The sequence below is a fragment of the Gekko japonicus genome, unplaced genomic scaffold (genome assembly GCF_001447785.1).
Source record: "Gekko japonicus isolate JY-2015 unplaced genomic scaffold, Gekko_japonicus_V1.1 scaffold5357, whole genome shotgun sequence".
Classification (NCBI taxonomy): domain Eukaryota; kingdom Metazoa; phylum Chordata; class Lepidosauria; order Squamata; family Gekkonidae; genus Gekko; species Gekko japonicus.
In genome coordinates, this window is record NW_015166598.1 from 1 (window position 1) to 16429 (window position 16429).

At 46.0% G+C, this 16429-nt stretch overlaps 1 protein-coding gene across 1 annotated transcript in view; it reads right to left on the reverse strand.

Annotated features, from left to right (window-relative positions):
* Positions 1 to 3996: 3996 nt before the first annotated feature.
* The window catches only part of CHRNA5 (cholinergic receptor, nicotinic alpha 5), a 23621-nt gene continuing 11188 nt past the window's right edge, over positions 3997 to 16429 (reverse strand). Inside the window, exons 3-7 of the mRNA XM_015412387.1 lie at positions 14274 to 14425; positions 13110 to 13154; positions 10753 to 10862; positions 8525 to 9356; positions 3997 to 4158 (exon numbers count right to left, since the gene is read on the reverse strand). Coding sequence (XP_015267873.1) covers positions 3997 to 4158; positions 8525 to 9356; positions 10753 to 10862; positions 13110 to 13154; positions 14274 to 14425 — 1301 coding nt within the window. The remainder of the gene's footprint in view (positions 4159 to 8524; positions 9357 to 10752; positions 10863 to 13109; positions 13155 to 14273; positions 14426 to 16429) is intronic.

Here is a 16429-nt window from a genome sequence, read left to right on the forward strand (position 1 = left end):
ATGACACACAGGGCCCACTGCTCATAATGACAGCTATGCAGCAGCACCACGACAATAGCTAATTAAGCACCGGCGGGCGCCTTCGAAGTATCCCTGAACTGATGTCCTTAGCTAACATCCTGCAGTAAAACGAGGCTCGTGTGCCTGGCAGAGAAAAATTAATTCTCTGTGTTTCGGCAGAAGTCTTGGGGAGCGAGAGGGGAGGTGCGGGCTCTTTCAGAGAGCAAAAAAGTTACAAGTTGCAGGGCTGTTCGTCACGGCTGAGCACTGCAGCAATAAGGAGACGAATAAAAAAAACCCCGGAAGTATTAGCGGCAGCCTAGAATAGGGCACCAATAACAGCACAACAAATCTACGCTGCAGTCTTATATAAAAGCCAGATGCAGCTCTGACCTTCCTGTCAGTTTAGTGTAGTGGTTAAGTGTGCGGACTCTGTTTTGGGAGAACCAGGTTTGATTCCCCACTCCTCCACATGCAGCTGCTGGTGTGACCTTGGGTCAGTTACAAGTTCTTTCAGAGCTGTTCTCTCACGGGCAGTTCTCTCAGAGCTCTCTCAGCCCCACTTACCTCACAGGGTGTCTGTTGTGGGGAGGGGAAGGGAAAGGAGTTTGTAAGCCGCTCTGAGACTCCTTCCGGTAGTGAAGGGCGGGGTGAACAGGTAAGCTAGTGTTGTTGATTTTTTAAAAGCAAAGTTATTGAATCTTGTTTAAGGGCCCTCAGTAAGTGTTAGGAAACCTGTGATTAGTTCCTCCTAGCATTTAAAAAAAAACAGAAGTAGCTGCTCTTTGGAGTCCTGGTGAAGATTGGGACTGGCCTTTTTTCCTTCCAAGGAAAGAGTGCGGGAGGCAGTTTTTATTGGGAAAACTCTTCCCCCACCCCCAAATCTGAACCAGAGCCCCACACGGCTGCTATTTTTAATTATGAGCCACTGGACAGAGATCTCCCAGCATCTCACTTTAGTTACACCTTCAGTTAATGGGTGACCATAGTTTTGGATAATGATCTCATATTCACTCTGGGAAATGGATTGTGTGGTAGGAAATTCACCAAGATTCATCCTTCTTTTAAATTCTGAAGTCTCTTGAATCCTCTGTCCAGAGGTGTGCATATTAATCTATAGCCAAGTGTCTGGGAAATTTTTGTAATGAATTCTTTTCCTCAGTCGTGGAACTTTAGCCAGCGAAGTGGCAGTGTCCTGGGTGCGTGTCCCACCTCTCTCTCCTTGGATCAGGCCCGTAGCCAGGAAATCTTTAGTAGGGGAGCACTGGGTATCATACGCTTGAACTTAGCTTTGAGCTATGTAGACCCTCTGAGTCTGGGTCTCCGCGTATGCCAGGGACTCAAAGTCATTTGGGTAGTGTGCTCAATGTCCCGAGCCCCTGCGTTTCCTAAGGCTTATTCGGTTTGTTTTCTTAAAGAGGCCTGGAGGGAGTCCAAACCGGCCTTACTGTCTAATAATCCTTCAGGCTCCCAGTTATAAAACATATAAGGGTTATTTATAAGGGTTAAAACAAACGGGGGGAGTTCAACGTAAAACAGACAGTAGCTGGTCCTAAACAAGGCTTTGCTGTTCGTTCCTTCCCGGGAACTCCTAGCTCATTAGGCTTGATTTCCTGCTTTGAGGTTTTCCTTCCCAAAGCTTACTTGATTGTAGGCTCACTAGATTTTGAACTATGGTGCTGGAGAAGACTCTTGAGAGTCCCTTGGACTGCAAGAAGATCAAATCAGTCAATCCTAAAAGAAATCAACCCTGACTGTTCCCTGGAAGGCCAGATAATGAAACTGAAGCTCACATACTTTGGCCACCAAACGAGAAGGGAGCACTCACTGGAGAAGACCCTGATGCTGGGAAAGATTGAAGGTCAAAGAAGACGGGGACGGCAAAGGATGAGATGTCTAGACAGTGTCATCGACGCAACGAACATGAAATTGAGCCAACTTCAGAGGACGGCGGAAGACAGGAGGGCCTGGCGGGAGCTGGTCCATGGGGTCGCAAAGAGTCGGACTCGACTGTGCGACTGAACAACAACAAGGCTCACTTGGTCTTCTAAACAACCTGCCCCCTGACAATAACTCACGGCTGACAGTTCACCAAGTCCTGGCTGAGGCTCTCTGGTTCGTCACGGCCTCCTACTGCAAAACGTGTGTACTCCGACAGTTCATCAGCATTCCTCCATCGAGAATCTCAACGCGTCTGATGAATTTCATTCTCTGTCTCTGGGACTATGTCTTATTGCTGAATTCTCCAATCCCTGTCCCAGATCAATTAGAAATTGCTACCTAAACCAGGTGTGCCCATTTCCCTAGATCTTAGGTGCACTGATTTAAGTCCTTGGCAAAACAGCATCCAAATAACCAGGGGCAACAGCAGGCTGGAACTGGGCTGAGCATTGAAGGGGGGTAATATAATGCAGAATGGGGGGCGACGGACCCATAACAAAAAGAAGGCTGAAAAAAGAGGGTGAACTCGAGTTTAGGGCAGGATGGGGGGGGGGCTGGATTAAAAAGAAGGTTGAATTCGATTTTAGTGCAGAATTGCTTGGAGGACACCGCGACGAACATGGATTAAAAGGAGAGCGCGGAAAGGGCCAAACCCAACTTGCAATTAACCTCTGTCTCCCTAAGTGTGTACTGTTAAAACTGAAAATTCCAATGTTGAAAGGAAAGGCGAAAGCGTTTCTTTGGACATTAGCCATAAAAGACAATTAACAAATGCAAGGTTTTAATTAATTGTCGTTAATACAAGATCAACCCTCAGTGTGCCAATATAGCCGGTAAGTTTTAAAAATCCTTTTAGAAAATGTTTACAATTAAAACGGGAGTCTCCCAGGTTCAAGATTCCATAGCGCTCAAGATAAAGCCACCGATGATGAAGGGTGTCGCCTTCTGCCGATCACAAACACAATTACCGAAATACGACAGTCCACGGTGGACGTAAAACTTTCCAAACTTCATACCTATAAAGTGCATTTAAGTATTGTTACAGTCATAAGCATTATTTCGCCGTAGCATACATGCAAATATTTGCAGGGTTGTTTTTTTTTTAATCAGCTTGAGGATTTGATTCCAGAGAGCCTGTTCAAATAATACGCTGTCCTTTCACACAGCCAGTAGAGGGCATGCACTCATACAGGAAACTGCAAAGTCTGAACTAGCCGCTGATCACAGATCATAAGACCAGGGGTCCATCTAGTCCGCCATCCTGCCTCACACAGAGGCCAACCAGTTCCTCTGGAGGGCCAACAACAGGGCAGAGAGGCCGAGGCCTTCATAAGAACATTAGAAGAGCCCTGCTGGATCAGACTATTGGTCCATCTAGTCCAGCATCCTGTCTCCCACAGTGGCCAACCAGTTCCTCTGGAGGGCCAACAACAGGGCAGAGAGGCCGAGGCCTTGCAGGGGCTACTGAGGTAAGACTTACAAAGGGCTCCGAATACCTGAAATCGTCTATATTGTACACCAGGCCTTATTACTGGAAATTCACCCCTTTGTCTCTACCCAGCCCCTCGTGCATCCTGCCGGCTTTCAGACTCATCAAGCCAGCTATGCTTCACTGGCCAGCCCTGACTTATTGTTAGGAAGATGACAGACTAAGAGCTAAGAAGAGTATTCTGCTTGTGTTTAAATATCAGCGCAAGCCCCTCCCCTCCAATGTTCCCTCTAAGCTGTGGAGTCCTGTGAGCAAAACGTCTACTTTGTGAGCGACTGGCATTAAAGTTGTGAGCGGGCAATCTGGCTATTGCATAAATCAGTTTGCTCTGGGGCCACGTCCTTCCTGAGCGAAGGCAGAAATCTGTGAGCTGGAGGCTAAAAAACTGTGAGCCGGCTCACACCAACTCAGCTTAGAGGGATCACTGCTCCCCTCCCGACCCCGTTCTCTATAAAGTTTTCATCGCTCTATGTTAAATTGTGCCCAAGATATAAGTCGTGGTTGAATCGCGATCAACATTCATAGGAAGATTGGTTCAAAATCTGCCCCCCCCGGCCCACGCACGTTTATGTATTTGTGCTTCCAAAATGGACCGGTACGATGATGCTCGCCCATTTATGGATTACAGGAATGAACAGTGCCAGCGACCCAATAATCGAAACCAGAAGAAACGTCCATAAGAACACGCGGTCCAGGACCTGCGCTATGAATTTCCAGTCTTCGACGACCTAAAACACAAAAAGAAGAGTAAGAAAAGTTAGCATTGCTTTGAAACACATGCATTTCCGATTATTTGAAAATACGGGTTCATACTCAGACTGTACTGCTTCTCTCATTTCAAAGAAGAAGAAGAAGAAGAAGATGAAGAAGACGATGAAGATGAAGAAGAAGAAGAAGAAGAGTTGGATCTATACCCTGCCCTTCACTCAGAGCAGCTTACAATCTCTTTTCCCTCCCCCTCTCCATGGCAGACACCCTGTGAGGCAGGTAGGGCTGAGAGAGCTCAGAGAGAACTGCTCTTGAGAGAACAGCTCTGAGAGAACTGTGACTGACCCAAGGTCACCAGCTGGCTGCATGTGGAGGAGTGGGGAATCAAACCCAGTTCTCCAGATTAGAGTCTGCCGCTCTTAACCACTAAGAGCCAGCATGGAGGTTTACAATTGGCTTACAACTGCCTTCCCTTTCTCTCCCCACAACAGACACCCTGTGAGATAGGTGGGGCTGAGAGAGCTCCTTCAAGAACTACTCCTGAGAGAACAGCTCTGAGAGAACAGCAACTGACCCAAGTGATGGGAAACTCCAGGGAGGAGACCTTCAACACTTATAATCTGTCCAGGAGACAAAAATGTACTATTAAAAAAAGATGCTAAACTCGTCGTCAGTGTGGTGTAGTGGTTTGAGCGTCAGACCAGGATCTGGGAGACCCAATTTCGAATCCTCACTCCACTATGGAAGCTTGCTGGGTGTTCTGTATCACATACTCAGCCCGACCAACTCCACAGGGTTGTTGTGAGGAGAACCTGAGGGACCGCCTTGCCCCATACAGGCCCCAAAGAGCACTTCGGTTGGGGTCACAATACCGTCTCGTGACCCTGGGCCCTAAAGAGGCCAGGCTTGCTGCCACAAGGGCCAGGTCCTTTTTGGTGGCGGCTCCTATCTGGTGGAATGAACTCCCGGAGGAGATCAGGGCCCTGCGGAACCTGTTACAGTTCCGCAGGGCCTGCAAGACGGAGCTCTTCCGCCAGGCTTTCGAATAGGAGCCGCCGCCACCACCACCACCACCAATTGGGGCCTGCGAAGCAGGACCGCTGGGCTAGGTTGATTGGCCATTGAACATCGGGGCCATAGTATTCCCCCCCCTTTTTGACTAATGGGATGTGCAATAGGGAGCGAGTGTGTTAGTCGCGCTGGATCCTTGGGAGTTGCCCATTGTATTTAACTGTTTTTAAAATGTCTTAACCGTATTTTTATTGCACTGTGTGCCTTGATTGCGTAACTATGGTGTTGTTTTACGCCTGTGTACTGTAAGCCGCCCTGAGCCCGTGTGCGGGGAGGGCAGGATATAAATGTAATTAAATAAATAAATAAGTAAGTAAATAAAATGGAGGAGAGGAGAATGACGTAGCTGCTCTGGGACCCCACTGGGGAGGAAGCCAAGGTATAAATAAAATGAGTCACCACAGAGCAAACATATTTCGAACATCATCAGTGAAGCCTGGAAAAAGCTGCCAGATATATTCTGGCTTTAAGTAAAAAAATACAAATGCTAGGAGACCTAATGGATGCCACCGCTGCGTTAAAGCCGAGTCCAGATTATTCAATATATTTCTTGTGGAGTCAACGGCCAGCAACAGGCCAACCCCGCTTTCACGTCACAGAGAATTACTCCTCCGAGTTCTCCCCTTTCTGTAAAACTCAGGCTTTTTTCTAATCCCCCCTTGCCGATGTAACTGGCCTAATTAAAATAATCATCAAGAGAGCCAGTTTGGATGGCTGGGAGGGCGAGGAGAATGGCGGCGGAAAAGAAACTTCCACCAGGAACTACTACACCAGTGACTCCCAGTCAGCCACAGGAAGCATCTGCAAACTTTCCCAATATGCAGCACTGCGCCCTCTGCTGGACCAGATGTCTACTATTAATACCAAGCTGGATTCTATCCAAAAGCAACTTAAAGGTAAAGGTTAAAGGTCTCCCTTGCTCGAAAGCCAGTCAAATCTAACTCTAGGGTTGCGGTGCTCATCTCCGTTTCAAAGCCGAAGGGCCAGCGCTGTCCGAAGACGTTTCCGTGGTCATGTGGCTGGCATGACTAAACACCAAGGCACACGGAACGCTGTTACCTTCCCACCAAAGTGGTACCTATTTATCTACTTGCAATTTCTTGCTTTCGAACTGCTCGGTTGGCAGGAGCTGGAACTAGAGACGGGAGCTCACTTCGTCATGCGGCACCCGGGTCTCGAACTGCTAAACTACTGACCTTTCACAGCCTGCAGTTCAGCGTCTTAACGACTTGAGCCACCAGAACTCCAAAAGCAACTTACCCAAATGGAAAAAAAGAGCCAATAAGACAGATAAAAGGATTGAGAAAGTTAAAACAAAGGACCACTGATATTAAGCAACAATTAAAAGAAGTTAAAAAGGAAAGAAATAAGGATAAAAATCAGCTACTTCAGCTTGATAAATCTATGCATGTTCTACGCTTCCAAAGAGTTCCTGAACAGAAGGGAGAAGACATAAAAACAGCGATAAGTGGAGTGATAGCTGCAATTTCAGACCTTAAACAGGAGGATCTACAAAGGGACATGGACTTGGCATATTGTAGTTACCCTGATTTTATAAGAAAAAATAAATTGCCTGGCGAAATCTACGTTACATTCTCCAAGAGAACAATGAGAGACAATGTTTTAAAAGCTACTGTGGGGAAAACACTTAAAATCAACGAAGAAGAAATTAAAATTTTGGAAGACATTCCATTTGAGATCCGGAAATGAAGACGACAGTATAAAGACTTAATTCTTTTCCTACAAGACAAAGCAATAACCTACAGATGGAGCTTCCCAGAAGGAATCGTGTTCAAATGTAACGACAAGAAAATTAAAATCGGATCATTCTTTAAGTGATTCCAGCAGTTCAATGTCAAAGTCTGAGAAAGGAGGGGCAGCGCCCAAAACTCTAAAAGTGAAGATGAAGCCCAAGAGATAAATATTTTTTTTTCTGGATTACAAAATTACTTGACTTTAGTGTAACTAAGCTTTAATTGATAGAAGTTTGATCTCTCTGCTTTTATAACTTTATGTCTACCATAACATTATTATTATTGCAGGAGTGATGTATGCATTTGTTAGCTTCATAATATTCTTGTCATAAGTTAGTGACAGGTTTTCCCCGGTACCTTTACCCTTAATATGTAGGATATAGTTCATAAAATGAATAAAATATTATTTAAAAAAGAGAGAGGGGGGGGCAGTTTGGCGTAGTGCTTAAGAGCAGTGGACTCTAATCTGGAGAACCAAGTTCGATTCCCCACTCCTCCACTTGAAGCCAGCTGGATGGCCTTGGGTCAGTCACAGTTCTCTCGGCCCCCCAAAAGAAACCTCGCTCGCCACAAAAAGAGCTAGGGTTTCAGGCTGCCAGGCAATCTTCGCATCTCCTGGCTATATGACACCCACTGCCATATGACAATTATTAGTTAATTAATTGAAACAATAATCTAAATCAGGGGTGTCGAACTCATTTGTTATGAGGGCCGGATCTGACATAAATGAGACCTTGTTGGGCCGGGCCACGTGTGTCACAAAATGTAATGCCTGGTAGCGGAGATATAAACTTTATAAAGGACACAAACACGGAGATTTTATTTTTACTTAAAATAAAAACATGCTTGAAACATTAGCTCTGCGAGCTGCAAACCCACTTTTGATTGCTTGACATTCACCACAGAAATCTCATGCTCAGAGTTCTGAGTCTTGGACCCAGGTTAAAACATGAAATGGCCGAGCGATTGAGAGAGTCTGGCAAAGCAAACTTATGATGCAGCAGCAGCAGCAGCAGAACTGGAAACAGGAGATGGCTTAGCTTCCGAGATCTGATGCGATCGGGCTTACCTGGGCTATCCAGGTCAGGGCTATCGAAATGCTTCTTGATCTTCTCGGTCAAACACACTACCCCTTCTTATAAATGCAAGCATTGTTTAAAAAAAAATTCACACAGTGAAGATCCTGGCGCTGTGTTGGCAGCGGCTGCCGAAGCCACGCTTTTACAAACCTGCAGCCAATCAGAAGCCTTGTTGGGCCCGGGACTTGGATGGAAGACCTCCAAGGAATACCAGGGCCAAGACGCAGAGGCAGGCAATAAAAAGCCACCTCTCTAAACATCCAAGCTCCAGTAGGGGTCGCCGGAAGTCAGCCATGACTTCCAGGCATGCACGCACACACACTCACATGCGGGGCCCCAACCACTTTCTAAAACAGGGCAGCAGGAAAGGTGTCAGCTGGCACCCTAGTGCCCCTGGGCACCGCGTTGGAGACCCCTGTGCCTCCGTCTCTTCCAAACGTCTGACCTCCTCAGGATGACCGCTTCACGACTAATGCACCCACCTCACGCACTTCGTTCTCCTTGACGATGTGCCTTGTAATGTAGCGAATGGAATTCAGGGCCGCTCCCAGCGTATTCCTGGAGGGCTCGGTTCCGTCGGGGTCGCCGGCGTCCTCCTTCTGAGAAAAGTACCGATCGATGTGGCTCCTCATGCAAAGCAGTTTGGGGAGCTGGTGAAGGAATATCTTGCGGACCCAGGGCGCCATGGCGGTGTGCGTCGACGAGGACCGGTGGTGAACGTTGATGGCGAACACCGTGATCACGATGGAGAGCGTCACGAAAATCATCGTGAACACCAGGTACTCGCCGATCAGGGGGATGACCTTCGACGACGACGGGATGATCTCTTCGATGACGAGGAGAAAGACGGTCAAGGACACCAGCACGGAGGTGCACAGGGAGATCTTCTCGCCTTCGTATGACGGGAGGTAGAAGACGAGGATGGTTAAGAAAGACAACCCTATGCAGGGGACGATGAGGAACAGGGTGTAAAAAAGGGGCAGGCGGCGGATTATGAACGAGTACGTGACGAACGGGTACCAGCAACACCCGTCCGACCTGTTCCTTCGGACCCCGGTCGCCGTGACGATTTCCCACTCGCCGTTATCAAAGAAGTCCCTCTTGTCCACCTCGTGGTCCACCAGGATGATATCCACTTCCGAGCCGTCGTACGTCCAGGAGCCAAACTTCATGGAGCAGTTTTGGAGGTCAAAAGGGAAATAGGTCACGTCGATGGTGCAGGAGCTTTTGTAATTGGCAGGCGGGGTCCAAGCGATGGTGCCGTCGTGTCTCACAACGGTCTTGGTCGTCGTGCCTTCGAAACGACCGTCTGCACTGGAAAGGGGGGGGGGAGAAAATACCCTGCAGTGAATATTAAAGAGGTGACGTAGTAAAACGGATCTGTTCCCCAGGGAAAGCTGCCATTTTACACAGTTGTTTCCTGATATTTGTGGTATTAATTCACATGCTGAAGTAAGAACATTTATGTTTTAACGCTATGCAAAACTGAAAAGAAGAGGAGGAGGAGGAGGAAGAGGAAGAGATTGGATTTATACCCCACCGTTCACTCAGAATCTCAGAGCGGCTGACAATCTCCTTTCCCTTCCCCTCCCTACAACAGACACCCTGGGAGGTCGGTGGGGCTGAGAGAGCTCTGAGAGAACTGTGACTGACCCAAGTCATTCCAGCAGCTGCAAGTGGAGCAGGGGGGAATCAAACCCGGTTCTCCCAGACTGGAGTCTGCACTCTTAACCACTACACCAAACCGTCTTCTACCTTCAAGAGAACCAAGTGTGGCATAGTGGTTAAGAGCGGCAGACTCTAATCTGGAGAGCTGGGTTTGATTCCCTCCTCCTCCTCCACGTGAAGCTACCTGGGTGACCTTGGGTCAGTCACAGTTCTCTCGGAGCTCTGTCGGCCACACCTACCTCAAAGGGTGTCTGTCGTGGGGAGAGGAAGGGAAGGTGATTGTAAGCCGCTTTGAGATTCCTTCCGGTAGGGAAAAGCGGGGTATAAAAACCAACTCTTCTTCTTCTCTTCCCTTCTGTGCAAGCAATAGGGTTGCACCATACAAAATGCCTCACAAACTCGCTTGGATGAATGATTAGAGACTGTGGCTGATACTCCTGCATTTCTAGTTCTTGCGGCCTTTTCGTATACGCCCAGGGAAACGCTGATGGCCACTTTGGGGTCAGGAAACAATGTTTCTCCAGGCCAGTTTGGCCCGGGATCCTGGAGCGTTTTTGTCTCTTTCTGGGCATGGAACAGGGGTGTGTGTGGTGGGGGGGAGGTATTTGTGAATTCCCTGCATTGTGCAGGGGGTTGGACTAGATGACCCTTGAGGTCCCTTCCAACTCTATGATCCCATGATCCTGCATATAGCTTTATTGTAAGTAGAGAACTATTGTGTAATTTCTGTACCGCTTTCTTTCCCGTGGTTCCAGACGTCTAAAATCCTCATGCATTGGTTACAGAATGTCCCGTTTTGTCGACTGTACTGACTCACTATGTGAAATCCGCCTTGAGTCCCTTCTGAGACAGGCAGACGATAACTAACAGAAAGAAAGAAAGATCCTCATACCAAGGGTATAGTCCACCGAATTGTGCACTAAGGAAAAAAGTTGATTACCTTAGCAGTGCAAGAATAGAACTCCTTTCATTCATATTCTCCGACGCCATAAGCCTTTTGGCCCTTCAATAATTATTACACAGTAAACCAAGAAATGCTTACTTGTCATACAAAACTATATCGGGAATCCATATAGAATCTGAAGGGACACGAATAGATGTTATTCCTGCGTAGTCTTTCGGGTCCCACTTCAGTTTCACGTCAACCCATTCCTATAAAGAGACGAGAAGTGTTTCGAAAAGAAAAATCCGTCTTTTAAATATCTATCTATCTATCTATCTATCCATCCATCCATCCATCCATCCATCCATCCATCCAGGGGTCATTTTGTAGAAAAAGAGGTGCAGGAGCTCATTAGCATAACTTATTTACATATGCCACACCCCCTGACATCACCGGAAGCGTGTCAGAAGGCAACACCCACCGCTCAGGTGCCACTGGACGATTTTGGATGGCTAGCTATTGGGGGGGGGGGGAATGTGCAGAGCTGTCCTCACAGAGGAGGGAAAGCTTGTACCTGAATAAAACTTGGTCTTAAAGGTGCCACTGGACTGTTTTGAGCCAGGGGGCCGGGGGGGTGCCACTGCAACTTACCTGGCTGCTTCTTGCTCTGACTGAGGGCTGCTGGGAGCAGGGGGTGGGGCTTGTTGCATGTGCCCGCCCCCTGGGCTCTTTACTGCCGGAGCTCCGCTCCTGTGCGCTCCTGCAGGAAATGACCCCTGTATCTATCTATCTATCTATCTATCTATCTATCTATCTATCTATCTATCTATCTATCTATCTATCTATCTATCTATCTATCTAATTATAAATATATATATATTTTTCCAGATTTTCCAGATAGAACAAATTTATTTTATGTCAAACACACAAAAACAAACTAAAAAACAAACAGTAGTACATACAAACATTCAATCGGAGAATCTATCCATCTCTTTGAATTATCTATTAAATTATCCATACATCTCTCAGTAAAAAGTATATATCTACACCTTATATTAAGTAAAAAAGTTTTGCACATATTTTAAATGTTCCTGTTGTCCTCTATTCTGGTTGTGTACACACTTCATTTAATGTATTCTTCAATCCATCTGTAAAATATTGACCATTTTCAAAGTCCTCCTTTTTATGTCCTTTCAAAATTAAAGTTAATTTATCCATTTCAGCAGTTTAAAGTAGTTTGTTTATTGTTCCTTCTTTTGAAGGTGTCTCCTGTCTTCTCAAATATGTAGCATACAATATTATAGCAGTTGTAACTACATGTAAAATTAGATAAGAATCTTGCTTTTTACAATTTTCTGGAAGTATATTCAGTAAAAACAGTTCTGGTACAAAGGGTATTCTACTTTCAATTTTTTTTTACAATATTCCATGTATCCAAGCCCAAAATTCTTGAGATTTTCCAGATAATGACAAAGACAAACATAAAAGAATTGATTTGAAACAGGCAGTACGGAATGGAACATCTGAAACCCTCCACCTTTTCTAAAAAATTTAACTTACTGACTGCAATAAGATAGATCAAGGTGGGTAGCCGTGACTCACGAAATCTCAAACCCTGCCGCATATTTTGTTAGTCTTTAAGGTGCTATTGTGGTCTTGCTCTCTTCTACTGACTGCAATAAGCGTTTTTCTTTGGAAGCACCAATACACATAATGCTCCTGAGATACAGTTGCAATTTTTCTTTTGTTTCACATAAGTTTTGAAATGCCAAAGAAAACAGAACAGGAAATGGCTGCAAATTAGATCAACGGAATTAGGCATGATTTCTTCCAGTACAGAAACAACAAAGCCTTTTTCTTCCTGGTTTTTTTCCCCTTATTAACTAAGCAAAGCCAAACTTCTCTACGGGTATGTTTTATAGCATGCATATAAAAGTTTCTTCAGGTAAATCAAGCGGACGGGCAAGTATTTTTTAAGAAGCTACTCTGTGTTTTGATCGGCTGCAGTTATTATTTTGCGGCTACGTTGGTAGCAAGATGGGACATGCAGTGAATGGAGAACCCGGACCTCAGTGACCCAACCTTGGGGTAGGATTCGGCACCTCTCCCAGCATCACAGGCCCCGGTCACACGGCAAACTTGCCGCGGGAGAGGCACGGATGGTGGGCGGATTATCCAGGCGCAATCACACCCCAACATCTGGGAAGTGGAGCGCACCGGTGGCTTACCGCTGACAATGCGCCTTAAAAAACCAGTACCCCCAAGGTACTAGTAAACATTTGCCACGGGCTGCCTCCAGACACCTGTGGTGTGATCGCGCCAGTGCGCAGCATTCCCCTCCGGTCCCTCGTTTACCCGCCGGCGCTGAGGGCAGGACCCGTGCTGTGCCGCCGGCGTGTCTGATCGCGTAATCGCGCATCAAACTGCGCCGGGGCAATTAGCCACGCCTCCCCCCCACGATATCCGGCCTGTGTGACCGGGGCCACAGATAGGTAGAATCCAAAGCTCCAACTCACCTGCTTCAACCAAACATTTGTTGTCATCAACTGGTTTTTCTCATCCTGTTAAAACAAATCACAGGCTTTTCACATTTTCAAGACAATGGTTTGTAAACACACGGCACGTGTTCTGCAGTTATCATCCAGAGGTGGTGATCTAACACTGACCCGCAAGTCTATTAACCAGGCCCGTAGCTAGGATTTTGTGATTTGTGGGGAAATTTCCCCCCTCGGTGGGGCTGAAGTTCTCAGTGCAGAAAGAAAAGCCAGAATTCTGAGGATAATTATTCAGCTACTGTGGAGTCAAGCCTTTTAAAATCAAAGCCCAGAAGCTTCTGCAAATCATAGCCCCAGAGTGTCACAATAGCAAGCTGGTGTGTGTGGGGGGGATAAATGTTCTGGTAGATGCTTTGGCCAGTAAACTCACTCCAATTTGTATAAAACACAAAAAACTTTACTGACAAAAACAAAGGACACACAACACATCAATAGGGGGGGAAATGTATACAGTTCAGGAAGGAATGCAAATCGAAACAAAAAAACCTAGCTGGCTGTTCTACTCACTACTTTTCCTATCAGGCGTGTACCCCTGGCATCTCAACTGGCGTTCCCGATGAGCAGAGTCTCTAGAAGCAGAGCAGCCGGGTGGGAGTTGAAAAGAACTTTGAGGCAGTCTCTTCTCTCTCTAAGTCTTCTCAAGCTGTCTATTCTACATAGGTGTTCTTAACCATTTAGCCAATAGAAAGCTGTGACCAGGATAGAGCTCTAAATTGCAAGCTGTCAATCACTTTAGATGACAGTTCTCAGCTGCTGCAAGTTAATCACTTCTGCCAGCCTAAGCAGCAACTCTGCTAACAAGCCAGCAGGTGCGGGGTGATGACTTCTATAGTCAAGAAAGCTAACACTTAGGCAGGAAAACTCTCTTAATGGAAACCAATTTCTTGACATAGAGTTCTAAGGGATCCTAGAGGTCACCTACTCCAACCCCCTTTGCTCAGTGTGGGAATTAGTCAACTATAGCACCCCACTCTGCTTAAAGGAGCACGCACCTTTTAAAAACACACTGATTAACTTCCCCCACCAGCGTGTCCGCCTCCAAGCATCAACTTCACTTTGCACCAAACCGCCCGCGTTTCTAATTTGGCAATACAGCACCGGCAACAGCAGAGCTTTCTAACATACCACGTCCACCAGCTGCGTAATGGCGAGGCCAAATTTCACTCTGATCGTATCGTTCAAGCGTTCCACCGGGCGGACCCATCTTTCGTAGTCTTCAAATAGGTGCTTGAACAAACGGTCTTCGCTTTTGGCGATAAAGGAAGGCTCCGCTGTACCTGCATGAAAAGGGAAAAGAGCTTCAGTGTAGTTATATAAAAACACACATATCTCCCGGCTTCAATAGCCCAGGCTAGCCTGATCCCATTAGATCTCGGAGGTTAAGCAGGGTCAGCCCTGGCTAGTATTTGGAATCCTAACAGTATAACCAAATCAGTAATTTTTTTTTATTTAACCGTAAAACTAATCTGGACCTGGACAGCTGTTATTCTAAAAATGAAACCTTCATCTGGTTGTAACAAATCTAATAAATAATAAAATAATAATAATAAATATAAAGATTATACCAGCAAGAATGAGTCTTGATGTAGGAACCCATGATTTAAATCTAGTCTTACTGACTAGTGATTTAAATTGGGATTTAAATCGCTTTAATTTAAATCAAATCCAACCTGATTTGGATGGGCGACTTCCAAGGAATACCAGGGGCGTGAGCCAAAGGCAAACCACCTCTGAAATGTCTCTTGCCTTAAAAACGAGTCTAGCTCACCACCTAGTGGTGCCTAACGCTAAAAGAGCTAGAACTTCTGGCTGCCAGACAATCTTAGGATCTCCTTGCTATACTACACAGTGGGCGCCTTCTGCTGCGGTTACTTTCTGTTTGGAGGTCTATGGACACTTATCTATGATGGAATTACAGAGGAGCCTACTGTTGGTTTTGAATGTGTTCTTTTTTAAACTATGTTTAATTCTTCTGAGCAATCTGTTGGATCAACGTCTATACACTCTGTTGGGTTGTGACCACTCATCCTTCTTTGTATTTCAATGGATGTAATATATAGTTTTGAACATAGTTGTGAATTGTAGATGGTCTTCCCTTGGCGGGTGTTGTTTGTGGCTATACTACACACACTGCCATACAATTATTATTGTTGTTGTTACACATATTCTCTTCTCTGCTTTCTTGGAACTAAAAAAAATTAGCGTAGTAAAGGTGAAAGAAATCAAGGTATGGAGATGGAACTGGGCTTATCGAACTGATGGATCTGTCTACTGATATCTGTCCAGGGCAAAAGAGGTTCGATAGAAAGTTAAATCCACACAGTTCTCCTACTCTGTAAACGGGATAAAAGAAATGTCTGCAGTTTTCCCTTCGCCACATCTGCCTGTCAGGTGTACCAGACCTGGCAGTGTTAAACAGGATAACAATCCTACAGAGAATGGACTCCGGATGCACTGGGACACCTCACCTCAAAGCATTTCCATTCCATTTACACGCTCCCTTCACAAATGGAGGACCGGTTCCAGGTGCGAACCGTGGAGGGGCTGCCAGACAACCCGCAGAGAAGGGCACCTGGCAGATAGCCGGCTGCCTTTGCCGTCAGCTGCGCTCTTGCTCTCTCCTCTCAGAGACGATAATTTACTGAGTTGGAAGCACGCAAATGAAAGCGGCAGGAAGATAATGTAGACGGCTACGTTAAGAGAGGTCGCACAAAGCAAGAGGTCGCCCTAATTGTTAGCCGCCCTGAGCCTTAGGGGAGGGTGGGATATAAATCGAATTATAAATAAATAAAATAAATAAATAAGACGGAAAGGGGGTGTTGGGATAAAATGAGGACAAGGGGGGAAGAGCCAGGCCCCTGTGCAGTGTGGTCCCGAAGTGATGCTCAACAGTCTGCTCTGTACATAATTTTTTAAAAATGCATGGAAACATCTATCTATCTATCTATCTATCTATCTATCTATCTATCTATCTATCTATCTATCTATCTATTCGACTTCTATCCCGCCGTCCCCGCATGGCAGACTCAGGGCGGGTTACATCAAATTTAATAAAATACAACAAACACAATCAATACAATGAAAACACGAATAAAATACCGCGGTGGCCTTCGTCCAGTGCCGTTGTCATTGACATTTATTTATTTATTTATTCGATTTGTTATCCCGCCCTAACCCCTAAGGGTCTCTGGGCGGCTTACAGAGAGTGCTAATCACATTTACAGAATCTAACCTAGGGCCACAGATATACAGGGGTGGTGACTACCCTACCAGGCACCCTT